Raw genomic sequence first — 21,916 nt, forward strand, 5'->3', positions numbered from 1 at the left:
ATCAGAAGTAAAACATTGAAAATATCTGATAACTGAAAGGAAAAAAAAACTCCTGCAATTGTCGCCTTTTACGACATGGAAGCAGGAACCCAGTGGATCTATTCTTGGTTCATTTTTTTCCGCCGGATTCCACACGGCATTTAGGCTGGTACACTCCGGAGAGAGCTAATAGGTACTATCAATCTCCTAGTGGACCCCAGCCCCTCATTTTAAATTGATTTTCAATATTATTACACAAACTGCTTGGAAATATTTCTACGCATATTTCAGATAATTGGTGATTGAAACTTCAGTTAGGAACGAAAATCATTGTCATGGTTTCCATTAGCAAATAAGACAATTTCGTCTGTACACGGTTTTCATAAGATTGCTGGGTTCCAATGAGTGAGTTCGCATTTAATAAACTTACTCATACAAAACAAGATTCTGTATCGAATAGACTCGATCCTTATAGAATTATTTGTTAATGACATGAACATAGACTTCAGTTGTAGTGATGACTGTCTCGTTCGAGCCAAATATTTTTCACTTGCATGTCTTTTCTGATCAGTAAAGGACAAGCAGTCACCGGGGGCTAGGTTATTGTGGATAAGGTGGGTGAGGAAACAGATTGCAACTCAATTCGTTGAATATTTTCATTGACTTATGTCACGATGCATTGTCTTGGTTAACGGTGATTTTTGTGTTCATTTTATGGGGCTGTTTTTTACTATTTCACACATAAAACGCATCAATAAATCAATGTACTAATCACTTTTGAAGGTACTTTCTAGCTCCAGGAAGTCGATTTTAATTATACCTCAAGCATCTAAAAACCAGACGCCATGATTGTTCAGCTACCTGTTACGTTTTCGGGTGGCTTTCCCAGTATGAATGCTGGTATGACTTCGGATAAACATAGTAGATCCATGTTTCGGCCACTGTTTTATACAAACGCATTGTGAGCGAATGCGACACCCATTTGGAAAAAATGCCTATATTTTCGTACAAGATCGTGGAAGAACTTCCAGTTCATGTGCCAACTATCTCAGAACATCTAGTCTAACGAACTTTGATTTTGCGTTCGTACATTACGATTATTAAAATTTGCTTATTTTTTTCCGGTTGACTGTTTCATTTGGCCACGCTCAAAATCAGAACTCCACACACCTTTATTTTCAATGTATCCGAGTGAGGGAAATACTTCTCAAGCTAGCTAGCTAGTAGCTAGTGCGCTGATTTTTCCCTTCAAAAAGCAATGTTTTATACACGGATTTCGTTATTTCCATTTTTCATAAATGAATTTGTTACATCGCTTATATGTAACGTCACTTATATTCAGTGTTTGTGATGCTATTTATGTGAAAATTTGACACATGTTCTCTGAAAGTTGGTACTTTCGAAAAATTAGATTAGTTCGACATCACAAACGTCATCTCTGGGTCAGTCCCGGGACTTATTGATCAATGCGTTATGTACATCAGCGGCTGGACTGTTCATGGATTTGATTTATGCGCCGTTCGACTCGCGCCACATTTTGATCGAAGATAGGTTGTTTCTTTGTATTTAAGAAAATGCTGGATGACCTGGAACCAAAATTCTCAAAGAAATAATTTCGAAATTTCGCAGACACGAATAAGTTAAAACGGATCACAAAACACTGCTGCCTTTGTATCGAAAACAAATATTGGCATTGATTTTGAAACTAGCTGGGTAGTCCAACGTTACATGCAATGTTTTATAGAAACAAAATATTAAGAAAAAAACGACCTTGCACTTTTACGGGATAAATATAATTTCCGTTAAAATAAAGGAATACACTGGAACCTTAGTTTACGCGCAGAGCCGGGGGTGCGTAAATAAAATTTCGCGTAAATCAAATGAAGCATCGCGTTATTTCAAATTTTTCGTGTAAAAAAGGTTTTCCAAATTTCATTTGATTTTAGTATAAATAAAATTAACAATCCTACTATGTCCGATGCTTTAGCGCCGGATGGCCAAGATCCAAGAACTACTTGAAGTATTGTACTTAGGGACTACACTGTTTCACAGCAAGAACTGCAGCGACGAATGCCTTTTTTGTTTGTAGTTCAAACTTTTAGAGCTACACATTGCTTACTTGTCTATTTATAATTGTTCCAGGTAGGTTCCCAGCCGTCCAAGAACTTCAGTGAAAACAGACCGTAAGATCTATTCGAGCATTCAGGAGACCGAGAACGATAAGTTTGATAATACGCTTTGTTACACAGGTAGATCTCAAGGCCTAAACTCCAGGAAGTTTTCGGATAGATCATCGGTTACGTTGGTAGACCTTGAGGCCATTTCCGAGGAGGTTTTAAATGAGCAAGTTCTTCTACAGATCTTACCACAGTATGTAAATTTTCTGTAAAAAGTACTACGAATACATACCGCACTCAATAATTATATAAGAGCGATTATGTAAGATATTTGTTTTCCAGATAATTCTTGGATGCCCACGCTCTTATTTAGATTATTTGAAATTAAACAATTCATTAATGTGCATTTCACAATATTCAATTCCCTGAAGCATGTTTTTTGTATATGTACTTAAATTGAAATTTTCATCATTATACGAAAACCTTTTTTACGCGATCATTGCGTAAATTAAATAAAAAATCGCGTTGTTTAAAAAAAAACGCGTGAAAAAAATCGCGTAAATTAAATTCGCGTAAATTAAGTTCGCGTAAATTTCGGTTTTAGTGTACTTAAAAATAGTGGGTTGTTTCCCCCGGTATGAAAAATTACCCACCTGAGTTTTACATGTTTCACCGGCCCTTCAGACGATTGTTAGGGAATATAATATCTTGGGACAAAATTTCACTCCAAATCAAATTTTTTTTTTCTTTGTGATTGATTTTATTTTTTTTATTGTCGTGAATACGACTTACTTCACTATGGGGCGCCTTTTGACAATTTACCCTCTGAGAGAGTGATAAATTTTTGATCGTGAACATCTTTTGTTGTATCTAATAAATCACCATAATTTTTGCTACATGCCATCGGAAATATGATTACAATTTAATGATAAAATTTTCAGTTGTGTGACATAATCTCAAATAATTCAAAATTAAACTTTTCTGAAATGTTTGGTATAAACGAGTATGAAAGAGAATAATTCATAAGGCGCGTTTGCCTTTTCCCGTATTTTGCAAGCTCATAGTTCAGTAATCTGTGAAAGGATTTATATAATCTAACTACCAATAGAATCGAAATTTTTCAACTTCGTTCGAGAAAAATGTTCCGAACAGTGCTTTATATCGTAGCGAGTTACACAATTCGGTCCTCCTGAAAGGCAGGAATGAATCCCGTACAGCATCCCGATAGTTTCTTTCAATGAAATGCAAATCCGAAATGAAAGTGCGGCTATTTTTATAACCGTTAGGACCGCCTATCAGTGGAAAAGCTACAAACGAAATCACGTTTAGATTCTATCGTCACTGCAAGCAGATATATTGTGTGTTGTTTGCAAAGCTAGTTTCGCTTCCGACAAGAGCGATTACGTCACAGCTGCTAGTCGTTTGCATTTCTGAAAAATCAACGAAAAGAGGACAACGGTGGTGAGTTTTCTAAAGAACTATTAGGATTTCTTGCTCGCAAATCGAAGGTAAATATCCTCAGTTCAGTGCAAATCTAGAACAGTTTGATTAGATTTGTGCACTTTTCGCTGTGTGAAATTCACAGTAATCGAGATCAAGTGAAGCCTTCGATGTTTTTGCGAAAAATTTGAAAAAGGGGAATACTTGCATAATTCATACAATTGATCAACTAATTGATATTCGGAAGTGTTAAGGAACATGTCAGTTGTTTTCGTATTCACGACATCCTGTTATCTCTGACATTACCCACCCGCCTTTTCTAAATCCATTTTTTTTGTTCAGAATAAAACTCGATTAAACGAGCTTCGCGAGTTCAAAGTTGGCTGCACCCACACAGATTTGAATGAAATTTTCTGCACATATAGGCTTTGTGTGACAAAAAAAAGCACTGCAAACTTTATTTTTTTTTTTAAAAAGCTCAAACTTAATTTACGCTTTTTTGTTCAAAAACTTATAGTCAAAAAATTTCGTATCCTACAAAAGTACTTCGTACCAGTGATTTTTAAAAAATTAGTCAATTTTTTTAATAAAACTCCTTCAAAAACAACACAATTTGTGAGGAGATTTCACAGAAATCCTGAAAATTTTGTCGAATTTTGATTCTCATTAATTCTTTGATGTAACGAAAATCTGCGAAATTTGGCCAAAAAGAGTGTCTATTAGGGTTTTTTTTCAGTGTAAAATTCGAATATTCGAATTTCGTGCAAAATCGTATTCGGAGTTTGCAGCGTATAGACTGTATCACACAAATGTACTCATTTTATTTTCCTTAATAGATCTAGACTATCGTTTGAAAAGGACTAGTCATTTTTACCATTTTTTTGCAATTAACTAGGTTAGAAAAATGACAAATCCTACAAAAAATTTGTTATGCCGGTTATGTTTTCAAAATAAGTTTAATTTTCGAATGAAAACACTGAAAAAAGTACTAATCGAATTTTACACTAAAAAAATCGATCGTAAACATTTGAAGTCAACTTACAAAAACCTGTTTTAATCCACCTAGTGGTGTAGTGATGCCTCTCTCATTTCAATCATACCATCACGTATAATCCTGTGGTATTCTTCAAAATAACAATCTTAAAAGAATAACCGAAATCGGTTTGTTTGACCGTCTACTGATAAAAACTATCAATTGGAGAAGATTTGAGGTCGATTTAGAAAACTTTTTGCGGTTTTTCGCTCTTTTCAGTAATGGTATAAAAATTTTAACACACTTTACACTATATTTCCGGATCCGGATCCAGATGAAATTCAGGAATCAGGGAAGTTTGTGAAATCGGTCGGCGCCATCTTTGAGAAAAGTTAGAACACGTATTTTCATTTTTTGGCACATTTTACCTCATAACTCCGGAATCGGAAGTCGGATCCAAATGAAATTCAGGAATTTAGTATGGGACCTCAAGAGCTTTCATTTGAACCTAGGTTTAAGCCATCTCCGAAAAAAGTTAGTGCAAAAAAACGTTACATACACACATACGCACATACACACACAACACTTTTTTGAAGGATTTATTATTTTCTACAATCTTTGAAAAAGATTGGTTAAAAATGGTTAGCCCTTTTCAAAAGAAAGTCTGGATCAATTTTGGAAAAAAAAAAAACAAAGTATGCATGTCCAGAGTGTTTTATTCGAATCAGAGAGAGTGCTGCCAACATTTGTTCGAGTTGGCACGAAATTCGTCATATTTCTAGAGAAGAGTTTTCATAACATAATTATTTTATTAAGTATCTGGAGGGGTTTCCAATATTTTAGCCTTCTTTCAAAAGAATAGAATATTTCACCGTCAGTAAAAAAAAATTAAATCTTATCCACCAAAAAAAAATTAATAACTTTTTTTTGTTACAGGTATGTACAATTGGCCTCCCTTATTGACCTTGATTCAAACAGAAGTTCCACAGATAAGTATTCTAACCCAATTATGTCATTAACGGAAATGACGCATAATAACGGTCGTCGCCGATTGCCTTGACGTGTCATTCATTTCCGAAACGATTTTATTTCTGTAAAAACGATCTATCGAAAATGTCACATTTTTTGTCAACAGATCAACGAAAAATGTTCCGGGCTTTCGTTTTAGCATTCCAAAAATAGAACAGATCGCACCCATCGGCAGTACCTGCAACTTTTCCACTTAGGAGTTGCCTTCCAACCTACACGAGTGTGTTTCCCCGAATCGTTCCATGCATTTGTTCTATTTATCTACCAAATTCATCATCTCCTTCCATCCGCATCCGCATGTGTGCGTGTGTGAGCGCATGTTTGTCCTTTTACGCAGGAAAACAACCCTGTTTTTATGTTGGTTCTCGGTATCACCTCGGTGACATTTTTACGATTTCTTTTGACGTATGGCAGCCGATTCTCGTCGCGTGTTCGATCTCAATAGGAGAATAGTAGGGCAAAAAGAAATGGGAAAGGAACACGAACACAGCTGTTCGGAACTGATGTTTTTGCATTTAAACAACCGTAAATCAAGGTTTCGATTGAACGCACGGTAGGATCCTGCGGACCGTTTTGTGTCGATTGTTAACTTTCGTAGGTAGATCGGCTAATGCAATTTTGAATCCTAAGGAGTCCTTCTCAGAAACTCGGCCCTTGAAATGAATGGATGTGTGAGTTTGTTCTAATTTCAAATACAAATATTGATCGAACGGTAATGGGACACTTTCGCGTTCAACTGTCACCTTGATGTTATTTTCGCCTACTGTTTAACTAACACGACTAAAAGAATAAAACAACCAGTGGCTAATGTTTACTGTTCAGAGTGGAAATTTTCCACCACCATATCGAAATTGGTCCCACACACGTTTTCTTCCTACCGATGGAACCTCGATCCTCCATAATCCATGATGCATATATCGTGAGCCGTTTATTTCGTTCTAGAAAAAGAAAGAACAATCTTGTTGCGGTTCTTCTGCTTTCATTCTCTGTCTTTCTCCGTCGTCTCTGTCGTCGTTTCGTTCGGGACTGCTGGGAGAATGAGTTACCTCGGGTGAGTTGTTTCCAGCAGTTGCTAGGCGCTCACCAAAATTTCAACATCTACCGAAAAGTAGTGGCCTGCTTGCTAGATTGCTAGAACTGGAAATTCAAGCAAGCGAAGCAAAAAAAAATGTAAATTAAGTTGTTTTTTTTTAAACGATGCCAGTATTGAAATTGTCAAATTATCATCCAACCAATCATGCGGTAATGCGGTGAGAAATTGTTCGTTGAAATGAGGAATATTTGTTTAGAGAATGAATGAATTGAAATGTTGCCTGTAGTATGAGTTGCGCACTTGAAGCAACTTGAGATTTCCGGAACCGGAAATATTGTTTTTGAAAATACTTTAAATTCGTCTAATATCTCAAGATATTTTTTTAGCCTTTCTCTTTAGAAAGATAATAGAATAATAGTGTGTGTCTGAGCAGATTTTAATAAACTTAGGCTCAATTGAAAGCTACTATTGGATTGTGAATCAAGCTCGACGATGATCAATTTTACCCTGCGAACGACCGCAACTAGTTGAAAGCCGGGCGAAAATAAACGATACAAATAAAAATTAGATCTATTTTCTGTCACTTTCGGTTCCGGAGATATAATGATATAAGTGATGTAACCAGCAAAACGCGTTTTTAACTTAACATTTTTCATAAAGTAATCAATGATCAAGTTCAATATGTGATGAAAGCTTTAAGTCACGCTTTTCTAAACTAACCGAATCATCTGAATGAAATTGTGTTTAAAATCAGCTCAAATTCGTGTCCGAAATTAACCTAACGAAAAAATGTGTTCTAAGGAGACTGTTTGAATGATAATAGAAAGGCATTATCACACCACTAGATGGATTAAGATGGATTTTCCCTCAAACTTTTACTCTAGAATGCATCGGATATCATAAATGTTTTTAGAATTCTTTCAATTTCGAACAATTTTCAACATTATTTAATTCAGTTCACTTTCGACGTAACGTACGATACGGACAGAAACACTGTCTAGTCTCCCTCACTTGGTCTTCCTAATAGACCACAAAGGGTTCCAATGTGAGCCGTTTGTTATCTGCAAATACCAGTAGGCTTTGCATCAAATTCACATGCCAGAAGAAATGTAAATGTAAGGACTGCTGAAATTTATTTAATTTTTGAAATTCAGAAAGTTATCAAAACCCAATCTCTCCAAATTTATATTTAGAAAAATTCTGATCTATCTTAGCTGTGTATCCTGACAAAAGAATATTTTGTCTATTACTGATTTTTTTTTTAATTTCTAAATCTCCTCTAAAGCAATGTTTGAAATCATTTGTTTTTAATTTTTTATAGATCCGATATTCTGCAATTCGAAGAATTCTTCTAATAATTGTGGAAAACATAAACAATGATTTATTTTTAATTTTACAGTTTTTTTTTTTGTTTTTTCGATTATAGGTGTTTCAACCTTAAGGTCACTCGCTTCTCGGATCAGAAAAATTTCACGACACTATGTAGGGGAATCGAACCCAAGAAGGTTGTGTAAAAAGCGATGGGCTTACTCATCATGCAAAAAAAAAAACTATTTTACAGTTTCCTGAAATTCTAAGAATTATGAATATCACTCAAATTCATTGATTTCTTCAGGTTTCATTAGGTCTTGAAACTCTTTCAATGAAATTAAGAATTAGGATAAGGAAATTTTCAAAATATATGTTACTGTATGAATTTGATTCAAAAATTTACCAGTTTTACTGTATTTCTTAAAATAGTCCATGACATTTTTTTTTAAATGGCAATTTTTCTAAATTTTGCATTTACTAAAACTCACAAAGCTTTAAAATATTCTGAGTTTTCGAAGAAGTGTCTACATATATTATAAATTTTTTTTGTTTTTTCCGAATAATTTCCCAAAGGTTTAAAAGCTCGTTAATCATTTTCAATTCATATAATATTTTGATAATTGCGAATCTCTATGAAATTCGAAAATTGCAAAAAAATCAAAATTTGGGAAACTTCAATAACTCAATAATATTTTTTTTCAATATTCTGTATTTTTATATAGTTTTTGAAATGCTTCAAGTCATTAATTTATTCTGGAAATGTTAGAGATTTAGGAATGTAATAGAATTTTATGAATATTCAAAAAGTATGCGAATTCAAAAACGGTTAAGAATTTCATAAATATTTGGATGTTATCTTGAATTTTTTCAACCGTTTTTTATAATTTTCGATCGGTTGAATTTTTAAAACTTGCTAACATTCGTATAAATCTGATGGCTTTCAATTTTTATAATACTTCAATCTTTCACATATTTCAAAATTACTAAAATTCTTAGTGTTAAAATTTTAGTCATTATGAGCGCCGATTGTTGAAAAAATGTAAAGATTTTAATCTCAATTTTTGGGGGGAATATTGCGTGATGGATAAGTCGATGCCTTTCACGCAGCCTTCCTGGGGTCGATTCCCAACCCCGAACGTATGGTTAGAGCAGCTTTTCTGTTTAGAGAGGCGAATGACCTTAAGGTTAAAACCTCTTTAATCGAAACAAAAAATCTCAACTTATCTTGAATATTTTTCCGAAAAAAATCTAACTTCTGTTTCTCTTAAAACTCAACATTTTATTAAAAAAAAAATTCAGTTTTCAAATGTTTTTAAGAGGATTTAGGTGAGCAAAAAATCTCATTTTTCAAAAATTTCAAAAAAAAATATTCATTTCAAATGCTAAAAAATTAATTTTTTTTTTCAATATTCGTAAACTCCTAAACATTTTTTTTTTCTTCACGTTTCGCCTTAGGGTCATACATGCAATTCCGGAACCAGAAATCAGATCTAATAAATTTTCGGAACTTTGTATTATTTTTTTCTATTTAATTTTTGAAACTTTTGTGATTGTTAGAATTCTATTAAGTTTTAATGTTTTTAAGGGATAATTTGAATCAAAAACACTTTTTTTGTAATTTTTTTTCGGAGAAACAGCTTTAGCTAATTTATTCAAACTCTGTTTACATTATAAAGCATCATTTAAAGAATATTAAGTAAATTTCCGTATATTAATATTGAACAATAAGGCGGTAACAGAGCATTCTCTAAAACCTCTTTTGAATTCGGTGTAGAATTATCTGAAATCAGAAATGTTAAATTTACTTAAAGTACGAGTTATTTCTCCCCACTCCGTCTTGAGAACGACTATTATTTTGATTTTTTTATGAGCATGAACTTAGCGAGGCACCCCTCACCGATGATAACGCAAATAGGTGACTAATTTGTTGCTAATTAGTTACGGTAGTTTTGAATTTGTTGCTCATTTTTTAAAAATTTTTTTTTTGAGTACTTCGCTAAGTTCATATGAAGTTAGCGAAGCCCCCTTTCCCAATATGCTTCAAAACAAATCGAAGCTTAGTAAATAAATTGTTGCTGATTTGTTGCTAATTAGTTACGGTAATTTTGAATTTGTTACTCAATTTTTTTGAGTACTTCGCTAAGTTCATATGAAGTTAGCAAAGCCTCCCTTCGAAATATGCTTCAAAACAAATCGAAGCCTAGTAAATAATTTGTTGCCAATTAGTTACGGTAATTTTGAATTCGTTGCTCATTTTTTTTAGCGAAGTACTTAGAAGAATTAAAAAAAAATTGAGCAACAAATTCAAAATTACCGTAACTAATTGGCAACAAATTATTTACTAGGCTTCGATTTCTTTTGAAGCATATTTGGAAGGGGGCTTTGCTAACTTCATATGAGCTTGACGAAGTACTCGAAAAAAATTAAAAAAAAAATGAGCAACAAATTCAAAATTACCGTAACTAATTAGCAACAAATTAGCAACAATTTATTAACTAAGCTTCGATTTGTTTTAAAGCATATTGGAAAAGGGGGCTTCGCTAACTTCATATGAACTTAGCGAAGTACTCAAAAAAAATTAAAAAATTAGCAACAAATTCAAAACAATTCTTGGCATATTTAAGCAAAAAACGCAATCTTACGCTAAATTTTCCCCAATTTTGAGGTGAAAAACTATCATAATATGAAAATGAAAAAAAAAATTAAAAACTTTGGGGGGAGGCATTTTATAACAAGAAAGTATGTTCCAAGTTTGAAAAAAAAATCGGTTTAGTAGATTGTGCAGGATCGTGCTCACGGACTTCGAAAAATTGGTTTTCAGAAAAACGCGCTTAAATTAGTTTTTCTCAAAAAGTGAACTTACACTGAATCATTCAATTGATTTGAAATTTTGACACAATATTTTTGAAATGTTAACAAGAAAATGTACAAAACAAAAACGATTTTCCGTAACTGTTTATCACTTACCTTCCTTCAAATAAGCGATGATTTGCGCTGAAATCGCAGGTATATTATTGAATACCATTATACCCGTCCTTCCTTGAAAAACAAAATCATTTAAGTTGTTCTATTTCTAAGTACATAAAGTTTCCAAACTATAGAACTACACCGAAAAAAAAGTTAAACAAATTTTCTTGTATAAAATTGCAGATTATTTAGTAAATTTTAATACACTCTGAAGCATGTTATAAATTGGAAGGAAAAATATACGAAATTTTTCGGAAGAAGCAATCTACCCAAATCTAGTAATATTCAATGTAAGTTCTGTGAAAAAAACTCTAAAAAGCGAAAACTTCTTTCCCAATCCGAAAAAAATTTGCATTCCATTTCAAGACATCAACAACACCAAGTAAAACACCTGTTCCGGATGCCAGCGGCCATCAACTGGCACCACTGCTCCTGCAGCCAAAGAAAAAATATGTTAATATCAATGTTCACCGATGTTTTAAAACATTACCCATCTTCCCTATGGTGGTTTCCTTCTTTACTTTCTGAGCCAGCCGCACTCAGACACTCGCTACGTTTTGGGTGAGTGACCCGCTCTTAAAAGTCTCTCACTCGCCCCGCTCACTCAGCCTACTCAGATCTTTTCGCCTCTTGGTTTGGCAGCTGTTGGTTGGTTTGGCTGGCCTCCGTCTCCGTCTCTTGCGGTGCCTTGGTGCGCTCAGAATATGCCCTTCTTGTGCGTTCGGGTTCAGTCAGTGTCAGACTTTGGTAAACGTCTCTTCGTCATCATCATCGTCGTCGTCGTCGATTTGGATAGTTTTGTTCTGATGTGATGTTTTCGGTTCGGCGGTTCTGTGTTGTGTTTTCCTGTGGAGCCAGAATGCAGTATTAGAACCAGCATCAACAAAAGAACGGAAACAGTGAGTGAAGTGCATATCCAACAACCGAAACTCAAGAAAAGAGTTGGAATTTGACAGCTCCGGAACGTGATGAAAGTGCATCATCTCCTCTCGGGGAAGGAAGTTTTTCCTACTCCCGGTCGTCGTCATCGTCGTTGTCGTCTGTTGATCGGAACAACATTCGGGTTCGGGTATTGATTTTCCTCGGGCCGCCAGAGTCGCGTTTAATTGAGGTTACTTTTCGTGTGAAACGCAAACGACCGAGAGGTGAAACGCAGCAGCAGCAGCAGCAGCAGTAGCAGAAAGAGATACGAATTAGAGTAGCCATTTGCAAGCAAGCACTAGTGTCGAATAGAGTAGCAGTAGGTGCGGGAAGAAAGCAACAGACAAAAAAAATACGGTGGTGCGCGACGGCGAAGGTATTCATTCGGGTGCAGTAAAAAGGTCCACGTTCAACCCCCTCGATAATGTACTGCTGCCTGTTGTAAGGTACGTTCGTACGTACGTACGGACATACGGCGGTCTGTTGTGCGCACACGAAAGTGCGAGATAGAGCAGCAAAACCGCGCGGGGAAAGTAAGGTTGGATGGATTTCAGCTCATTTTAGCTTTAGCCCCGTTAGCGTCGATCATAATATCGCGAACTGTCGGTTGGTGCAGAGACGAACGAAACACACCAGAAGAAGCGTACGGACAACCGGAATAGTAGTAGCAGCGGGCGGTGGTGCAGTCAAGTGAGTGGTGGTAAGAAAAGTGTAGTGCACAAGAATTCAGATGTGACACAATCTCCGCCCGGTTCGCGAAGGTCTTTTTTTTTTCGCCGGAGCGGGTGACCGCAAGTCAAGTGGCGCTGTCAAGGCAGTTGTGCTAAGAACAAAGAAGGAAAAATAGCCACCCGTGTGCAGAGGAGGTTACACCCAATTTTTCCCGTTTTTTTTTCTTTGGACGATTTGAACCCGTGGAGAAAATGATCCTCCGCGATCGAAGGTGGTGGTTTCAACTGTGAAAAACGAATTGTGGAATAAATCGTCGTAGCAAAAAAAAAGCAGGCCGTGGGAAGACGACTGCACATACGTGCCGTGCCATCCGTGCGTTCGTTCGTTCGTTCGTTCGATAGGCAAAGTAGGCGATCCAAGTAGTGGTTTGATTTTATTATAAGTTTTTTTCTCCATCTACTTTTGCTTGTTTTTGGTTCAACGGCTCACGGGCTCCCGTCGGTGTAGTTGTGTGCGGCACAAACGGTGTCTGTGTCAGTGCATGCATGTCACGCGCGCATTATCCAAAGTATTTTGTATTATATTTTCCTTGTCTCACCGCCAACCCGTCGTCGTCGCAGCCGGGCTGACGATCGATGGGCCGAGAAGAAGTAAATCAGAGAGCGAAGCAACAACAGAAGGAGTAAATAAAAAAGAAGCGAAGGAAAAATATGTGCGCGCTCCTCTCCGCTACCACCACCCGGCTCGACCCAGTGAGTGTCAGTGTCAGTGAGTGTGTGTTTGTTGGCTCGACCATCCATCCGTCCGTCCGTCTGTTCGTTCGTTCGTTCGTACGTTCGTACGTCGAGAGTCAGTCGGTCGAGTAGAGTGTTAAGTATTGGCAACATAGCAGAAATTAATATTGTTTAAGAAGAGGAAGAAAAAGGAGAAAACGTAAAAGAAGAAGAAGAAGAATAACACACAGAAGTCGACGGGGACGTTGTTGTAGGCCGAGTGGCCGGGGCCGAGGCCGAGGTGAGGAAGAGTGCAGAAGTGCAGTGTTGAATAAACGCGGATAGTGGTGGATAGTGGAAAGAAAACAGAACGAACGAAGGAAGGGGGGTTCGCTGCGCGCGGAGCAAAGAGAGCAATATCATCAAATGCAGCACATAGTTGTTTTATTTTTCGTGTGTTGTTGTTGTTGTTGTTCTTGTTATTAGTGCTGTTATTCGCAGCTTATAACAGTTCCCAGTGCACACAGTGCACTAATACAGACCGGGTGACGTGAGCGCGGTCCACCACCTCCACACAGATACAGTTCCGTGCACAGTGAGTTGCTTTGGTTGCTTTGGTTGACGACCGAAAAGTGGAAAGGCAATAGATTTCTACTGCCCCCCGAAGTCAGTGTCTTTGTCAGTAAATTTGCAAGGAACGAAACCGTCTGTGTCGGTCGGTCGGTCGGTCGGTTGGTTCCAGCCCAGTTGTGCGGTGCCAAGTGTTCTCGGGTCGGTCGTGATCGTGTGTTCGTGTGCCTCCAGAAAGTAACCGATCTTTTCAACTGTCATGCACCAACATCGTCGTCGTCACCAACCGCAGCTCAGTGTCGTCGTCAAGTGTCGCGAGTGTTTCTCGTGTTCGAATCGTCATCGACCGGCCGGAGGTACCGCCAGATACCTCCCCACGGCAGCAGTAAGCCAGTGTGTTCCTCAGTGATAAGAGGAGGGCCGCCCCGTCCGGTTAGCTCCCGGGTGCAGGTGTACTAAAGCTGGCAGAAGCACAAAAGTTGGCCCGGAACCAAGAGAAGGTCCGTGGCAAGCAGGGGAAGAAAACGGTACACTCAATGAAGAATAAGCAGCCGCAGCAGCAGCAGCAGCAACAACAACAACAACAACAACAGGCACCTAAGAAAAAGCAGAAGCAGCAACAGAAACAACAACAACAACAACCGCAGCAGCAACAACAACAACAACAACAACAACAGCAGCAGCAGAAGAAAAACTTGGATATCATGTTGAGCTCTTCCTACTACATCTATGTAAGTCTCGACAATTTACTAACCCTCCGGTGTTTGGTTTCATCTGTTTCAGTGTTGCCACATTTGCATTTGTGATAGCGGTTGGTCGAACGAAAAGAAAGAAAAAAAATCGTTCAATCTCGCTATATGCATTACCGTAGATGGAGTTTCAGTCCATCAGAGAGATAAATAGATGATGTGGGTGTGAAGTCGAAGGGGACATACCCGTCAGAGTCAGAGTCAGTGAGAAAGAGAGAGAGATGAAGGGAAAGAGAGAAAGTTTACAAACAGCAGTTGGTGGGGGGGGTGGTGGGGGGGGGGGGGGGGGTACCAACAATCCTAAAATACTATGACTGTGTGTTATGCTAATGTTGCCGAAATTATGGTATGGCCCAGGGTTACCGTAATTACCATCACCGGAAAGAAGATTCGCTGTAAATGACGGTTCAAAATTTTAAACACAAATTTACCCTGTTGTTCCGGAACCAGAAGTCACATCCGAACAAAAGTCAAAAGCAGTCTATTTTTATAGACGTTGACCATTTTACTAGAGAGCAATTCCAGAAATGCTTAGCAGATCATCAGACTCGATCTTCTCCGATATGGATGAAACTTTGCACATGGCTTCAGTACGGCAAACCATAAGTTTTTGAACCGATGGAGAGGTCAATCTGACTCATGACTGATTTTTAAAAAGAGCGTATGTATTTTCACATATCACAAAAATTATCTTTTTCAAATCGTTGTAACTCGGAAACCGTTAATTGTACAAAAATGGCGTTCAAGAAGAAGTTGTAGAGAATCGATTGGACACTCTGAACTGGAAAAAAAAACTTTTTTTTGATAATTTTTATTTTGAAGCTCTTATTAAAACCTACAGATTGATGGTCATCCCATCCGTGCCTTTTGAAAAATGAAGAAGTTACAGCTAGAACAATTTACAGATACATTCGAAATTTCATGTTCTCGTTGAAAGATAATCATTTGAACAGTAGAACTAACGTAACCATGTCAATAAATAATAAAACTAATAAACACAACGTACGTACTGGTGAATTGCTTACCTAAATTCTACCTGTTTCACATATAAATAGCTATGCATCATAGAACAGATATCTGTTTATAACAAATTTCTTTTGAAACAGTTACAATACTACAATATGGTCAGAAACCATAATTGGAAAATTAGAAGCTCAAAAGTGCAAGGAATTGGAAATATAAAAAATTGTGTTATAATCAAATATCCAAGTACCTCAAGAACAGCTACTTTTAGAAGAAAGGATATCATGAACAAATTCATTGCTTTTAACCTGTAGAATAATATTCTACCATTTCAATGATTATCTTTCAACGAGAACTTGAAATTTCGAATATATCTGTAAATTGTTTTAGCTGTAACTTATTCATTTTTCAAAAGGCACGGATGGTATAGCCATCAATCTGTGGGTTTTAATAACAGCTTTAAAATAAAACTTATCAAAAAAAAAATTAAAACCCTGTTTATTTTTTTATTTAACTTTTTCGGATTATTTTGTAATTAGTGGAAAAAACATTTTTTTTTTCAGTGTATATTTTTTTAGAGTGCCTAATCGATACCCTACAACTTCTTCCTGAACGCCATTTTTGTACAATTAACGGTTTCCGAGTTACAGCGATTTGAAAAAGGCAATTTTTGTGAAATGCAAAAATACATACACCTTTTTTAAAAATCAGTCGTAAGTCGGATTGACCTCTCCATCAGTTCAAAACTTGTGGTTTGCCATACTGAAGCCATGTGCAAAGTTTCATCCAAATCGGAGATGGTTGATTCTTATTTTGTCACTTTTTCGTCTACTCATTCCTGGAATTGCTCTAGAGTCTAAGTTTATGAAAATTTACTCAGCTGTTTCTGAGAAGAGATTTTCGTTTTTGAGTTTTCGACCAGTATTTCCGGTATCCTAATTTTAATTCGAATCAAACCCCTGGTTCCGAAGGTAGGGTGCTTAGTGAAAAAATGTCAATTTCAAAGGCTACTTCTTTATATTGGCTAGTGATTTTTTCTAGTTTGCAGACCACGAGAAAAAGTTCGAAAAACGGTTATGTCAAAATTATATTTTTCAAAAACTGCAACCAATTAAACCATTGATAGTCCCATAAATGATTTACTGAATTTTATCCAAGTCCAACTACCGGTTCATTTTTTTCCAAAAATCAAACCGCCATAGAGAATCTTTGAAAACAAAATTGTAGATCATATTAAAGCTTGCTTCAGATAGAATTGGAACAAAGACAATTGCCTGTATTTCAGTTATTTATTATTGAATTTAAGATCTTTTTTTATACAAATGTAGCATTTTCTTCATACTTTTAAGAAAAAATACGGATAAAAATTTCGTCACGGTTTCGAAGGAATTCTTGAATTTTTCCTGTAACATGACTCATTAGGCGGCGCACACCTTCTTCGTCCATCGTTTTAGCTATTCTATTCCACCAGGTCGTCATCTGATTGATGTCTTTGACAACCTCTCAATAGGGCGGAACTGGGGGCAGTTGGGCGGGTTAAGGTTTTTCGGAACAAACTGGACCCCTTTCTCTGCATACCATTCTTGAACGACTTTGCTGTAATGGCAGGTTGCCAAATATGGCCAAAATATTACGGGATGGTCGTGGGATCGAATGAACGGCGAAAATCGTTTTTGGAGACACTCTTTTTGGTATAGTTCCGATGTCATTGTCTAATTTATAACAAAAAAACTTTCGTTTTTTTGCCACAGCTGCAAATGCCCTGCCAAATCATAAATTTTCTTACAAATTTGTCGGCAAAAAACAAATTTAAATTTGGCTGAAACATCCCCCAGGCCGTTGCCAAGTAAAATTTTTGACCTGGGATTTGCCCTAAGTCAGCCTTGACATAGGTTTCATCGTCCATCAGAAGACACCCGTCGAACTTGGTCAGCACCTGGTCATATAGTTTCCGAGCACGAATTTTAACCACACTTCTGTTTTATGGTCGGATTTGGCTGTTTGCTAGCTCGATACGACTTGATTCCTTCCCGGAGTCGAGTTCTCCTCACGGTACTATGGACAGCACCGAATTTTCTGGCCAAATCACGGTCCGACAGATTAGGATTCCTCTTAATCGTCTTCAAAATCTTACCACGCAGTTTCCGGTCGACAGTTTCACTCCGACGATTGACTTGAGGCTTCCGAATCGTCGTCAATGTTTCCTTATACCGTTTGATAGCGCGCCATACGGTATTTCTAGGAAATTTCAACTGTTTAGCTAGCCTAGATGCAGACCACAATGGATTTTCCAAACAACTGTGCACAATTTTTTCCCTTCCTTCGGTTTCCATGTTGATTGTTTACAAAGTACAGTCGTTTTTCGGAATGTAAAAAATCATACGTGAAGCTGACAAAATTCCCGACACGTGGGCACCAAGAACTTCCAAATCCGTCCACCATGAGAGCCACAATATGAGCAAAAGTTTGTTCCAATTCTAAATGAATGTTATGAAAGCTTCTAGCAATTCGAAAGATGAAACCTAAGAGTTTAGAAGCCGTTGGAATTACGTAGTCGACGTCATTCTTGAAATCAAGTTTGAACTCTTAAATAATTCCCAAAAAAATTATTGAGCGCTTTCGAGAGAATATATAACCGAACATTTAGAGGTATTCAGTACCATTCTGTTGATATAACACCAATTTGCGAAAGTTGATATAACACCAATTTGGTCATATAGTTGGAAATCATCAGCGAAAGATAGTTTGAAATGTTTCACAGTAAAGTTGAAATCGTTGAGGTTGAGTAAAAATATAAGCGGTCCTACATGGCTTCCTTGAGGCACTCCAAACCTAACAGCAAATGGTGTTGCTGTCCTGTTTCCTATTTTCACTTATAATCATCCATTACCAATATTAACAAAAATTAACAATTTCGTTCAAAAACAGATGAACATTTGACGAATATCAAAGCTACACTCTAGAAAAAAATGGAAATTACACATGACGTAAAACAAAGCCAAGTCTTAGTATTAAGAGTGAAGACTTGATATCACATCGATTAGCATTTAAATGTGTGCTTTCTATCTGCTCTGATGTAAAATTCAGTTGAATTAGTTGAATTACTTTTGGGATGTAAATTTAGGTTCATTGCGACGTTCCTTTTATGTGCATCTATCAAGACAATCCCGCACAAAATTCGGCCAACGGCGACGGGTGGGGGAGGGGGGCAAGATTAATTTGTGTGCCCCTAACTAACTGAATGACGGGGTGGTCCCTGGAGTAGATACGTGACTTTATACTTTCAAAACAACTTTCAGACAATAGAGTAAAAAACTCTTAAAAAAACACCCGTTACTTCCAGCTGGTTGATGCTGATTATGATGTTTTGATTAAACCCAATAAAACGCTATTTGACATGAATTATAAAAATAGCAGGAGCGCAGGGTTTGACAGTTTCATACACACAGCAGGCGCAGTGTTGTTTGAATGTCCCGTTTGAATTGACATAGCAAAATCCTGCGCTCCTGTTACTTTTGTGTATGATATTCAAGCTAATCGGAGGAAATTGATCAGCTAATTTCTTAACATACTTTGTGATTACACATGTTTTTCTTATTATTGTAATTAATACTAATCACACCATATGTTAATGTTATTTGCTGGCAGGTAAATGTATTAGTTTCGCTAATTTACTCGCCCCTCTGTGCACTCTTTTGCTGATCACACCAGAAACGAATTTCTACATCAATCATTTTCGAAATCAGTATCAGTACTGATTTTTCAGAATTTAGATCTTTACTGATCTCGGCTTGACATGATAATGATCATACAAAAATCAAAATCACTTAAAGATCAGATCACCGATGATTTTTCCTTGGCTAAGATCACTTGTGATGAAATCAGTAGTGATTTTTTCAAAGTACGAGATCAGGGATCCTAAGATCAGCAGTGATCTTAGATCACCAATATTTTTTTAAATTATCTTGTGTTATTTTTTTTAAAGGTGACTATGCCAATTTCAACAAATCTATGCTATTGAATCATAAAATCAAGTTCGAAGATCAAAAGGTAGATATTCTCAGTTCCGAAGAAATAATCGTATCAGTAAAGCACCAAACAAACAGCCTCATTTCATGTCAGAAATTATTGCAATGTAAACAAAAATGTTTTCATGAGACTGTTTTAATGACAAAAGATGGGCATTATCACACTACTAGGAGTATTAAAACGAGTTTTCTTTCGAATGCGAAAATTTGCATAATATTGATGAAAAAATTCCTCTGGTGAGAGTTATGTGTTAAGATTTGGAGGCTTGATACTCGTCACGTTCATGAAGGTGATATTTCGAATTCTCCAAATGAGTTCTTGATGTTGTGACGAGAACAAATATTCCACAAATGCAAGTCGATCTACAAGCAGGGTCGTTTTGTCATTAGAAAAATAATCATCTCAAATCGGTTTAATTAGCACCATTTGATTGCAAACAAATCTAATTCACTTTTCCAACTCGCCAATCGTTTCCGGTGTGGAGCTGCGCGATTTGTTAAACGTGATTCCCTTACGAATTCACAAAGGTTTCTGTTGATTGAATTCAATTATCAAGCAGCTTTCGATGATCAATCGCTTCTTCATTTGGCCTGGGATGATGCCGCAGTTGAAAATGGAAAAGCTTGTCACTTTTGTGTCCAAAGCAACAGCGATTCATTTTTTTGTTTGCTGGTTAAGAAACAACTGTGGTTTATGTCTATTGAGTTAGATGCCTGAAAAATTGTCGTTTATTCAGAAAATCAGAGGAAACGTTCCACCCGCATATACAAAGGGCTTGCCGAACAAAGTTTTTTTTTTCAATAATCGAAGCTTGTATTATTTTCAAACATACAAAAAACCAACCCAAAGCTGAAAATATTAGAACGTTGTTTTAGAGGACACTTTAATATCCAGATCAATTCCAATACTAGATGATGTCCAAGATTTTTATACTCATTCGAACTATTTATCGTTTTGATTTTAAAACAGTAGTAATTAAACGTTTATTGTATAAGAAAGCACTGTGGTTCACCTTTATGGTCGTTCATACCTTGAAAATTGCCATCTAGTTTCAGAAAAGCGAAGAAAATTTTTCATTTTTTTCTTCATCTACAAAGTGCTTGCCAAACTGCAGATTTTTTTTTGGGATACTCAATAGCAAAACAATTAACGAACAATGCTTTCTGTTACGCAAATTTCTACAACAAAAAATCAAAAAACGTTGGGAAACGTCCCATTTCAACGTTTAGTTTCCTACAAATCTACTGCACTTTTTCCAAAACGATCGCTGATTATTTTCAAGCATTTTCATTCAGTTTCCTGAACCCATCTGCATAGAATCTCACCGCCTGCAAGTTAAACCAGTTCCCAAGTGGTGTCTAGACAGATAGTGCTCTCACCAGTGTTGGTGATTGCCGAAAATTAGACAGAAGCTGCTATATTGCTATCTATATTGTATACAACATTTTCAATCCGGTAGAAGATGCTACAAGAACTCGAGTCTCTCAATGCATGAACCGTGAGAGAAATTTGCTACATTTCTTCGCTCCACTTCATACTCTGAGTATTTCACGCCCTTAAAAAAATTTACAGTCTGATAATGATCATTGCTATGTGGAATTTCCCAAGAGAGAATCGCAAGTTACTTATCGCAGAAAATCGAATCGATGATTCAACTTGATGATTCTCATACTAGGTTTCAATATTTCAAAACCCTTGCGTGAAGCATTCACATACATTTTCATAGACACAACTTATACAAAGGTTATATGCACATAGTTAGAATTAGCGGCAATAGTAAAATGATTCTATCGCAATTGTCAACTGGCCGTATAGAATCGGATCGCGAAACGAGAATAAGCGACCGTTTGTTGCTTCAGAGAGAATCCCCACAGCAGCGTGCTAACCTTTGATTCTCAGAAATGTCATCGAGAGAAATTCGCTCTCGCACTGGTGTCGAATCTATGTTAAATGAGCCATGCCGGGTTTTTGTTGTTGCGATGATTTTCGTTTCTCTTTGATGGTACTGATTCAATCGTTCAAAGAGTTGCCAGTGAACGTTCTTTGATACGATTAAAGCCATCCTTGGCTCTCACGATAAGCAAATTCGTCAATTAAGAAACTTTTACTGGATGCTTGAAAATGTGCTAAACGAAACCGGTACTGTTTCCCAACCAGGTACGCATCATCTCGAACCAAACCCGCAGAAAATTGCTTTATCCGAGAAAATCGATTTCGACCCATCTCAATTTTTATGCTTCTCTGCTCTATTCAGCTGTATTTTGTATGAGTTTCGAGGAGCATAATTTATTACTTTTATTTGGAAACAACTGTATATTGAAAACTAATCAAAATTATTGAGCCGTTTTTCACCATTTTAGGCACAGTTTAAATGGCAAATGCAGTAGAATATTTTTTGTTTCTGAATCAGCTGTGCTTTGAGGTGGCATACATTCTATATTAAATGAACT

At 36.7% G+C, this 21,916-nt stretch overlaps 1 protein-coding gene across 4 annotated transcripts in view; it reads left to right on the forward strand.

The window, feature by feature from the left end:
* Positions 1 to 21,916, forward strand: part of LOC131426466 (serine/threonine-protein kinase tousled-like 2) — a 215,987-nt gene that overhangs the window by 123,394 nt on the left and 70,677 nt on the right. The window contains exon 1 of one of the 4 annotated variants that reach the window (XM_058589210.1): positions 11,670 to 14,456. The exons of the other annotated variants lie outside the window; for them this stretch is intronic. Within the exon in view, the coding sequence (XP_058445193.1) occupies positions 14,262 to 14,456 (195 nt within the window). The 5' untranslated portion in view covers positions 11,670 to 14,261. Of the gene's footprint in view, positions 1 to 11,669; positions 14,457 to 21,916 lie in introns of those variants that run through there. 4 annotated transcript variants of the gene reach the window in all.

The sequence above is a fragment of the Malaya genurostris genome, chromosome 1 (genome assembly GCF_030247185.1).
Source record: "Malaya genurostris strain Urasoe2022 chromosome 1, Malgen_1.1, whole genome shotgun sequence".
NCBI classification, from domain to species: domain Eukaryota; kingdom Metazoa; phylum Arthropoda; class Insecta; order Diptera; family Culicidae; genus Malaya; species Malaya genurostris.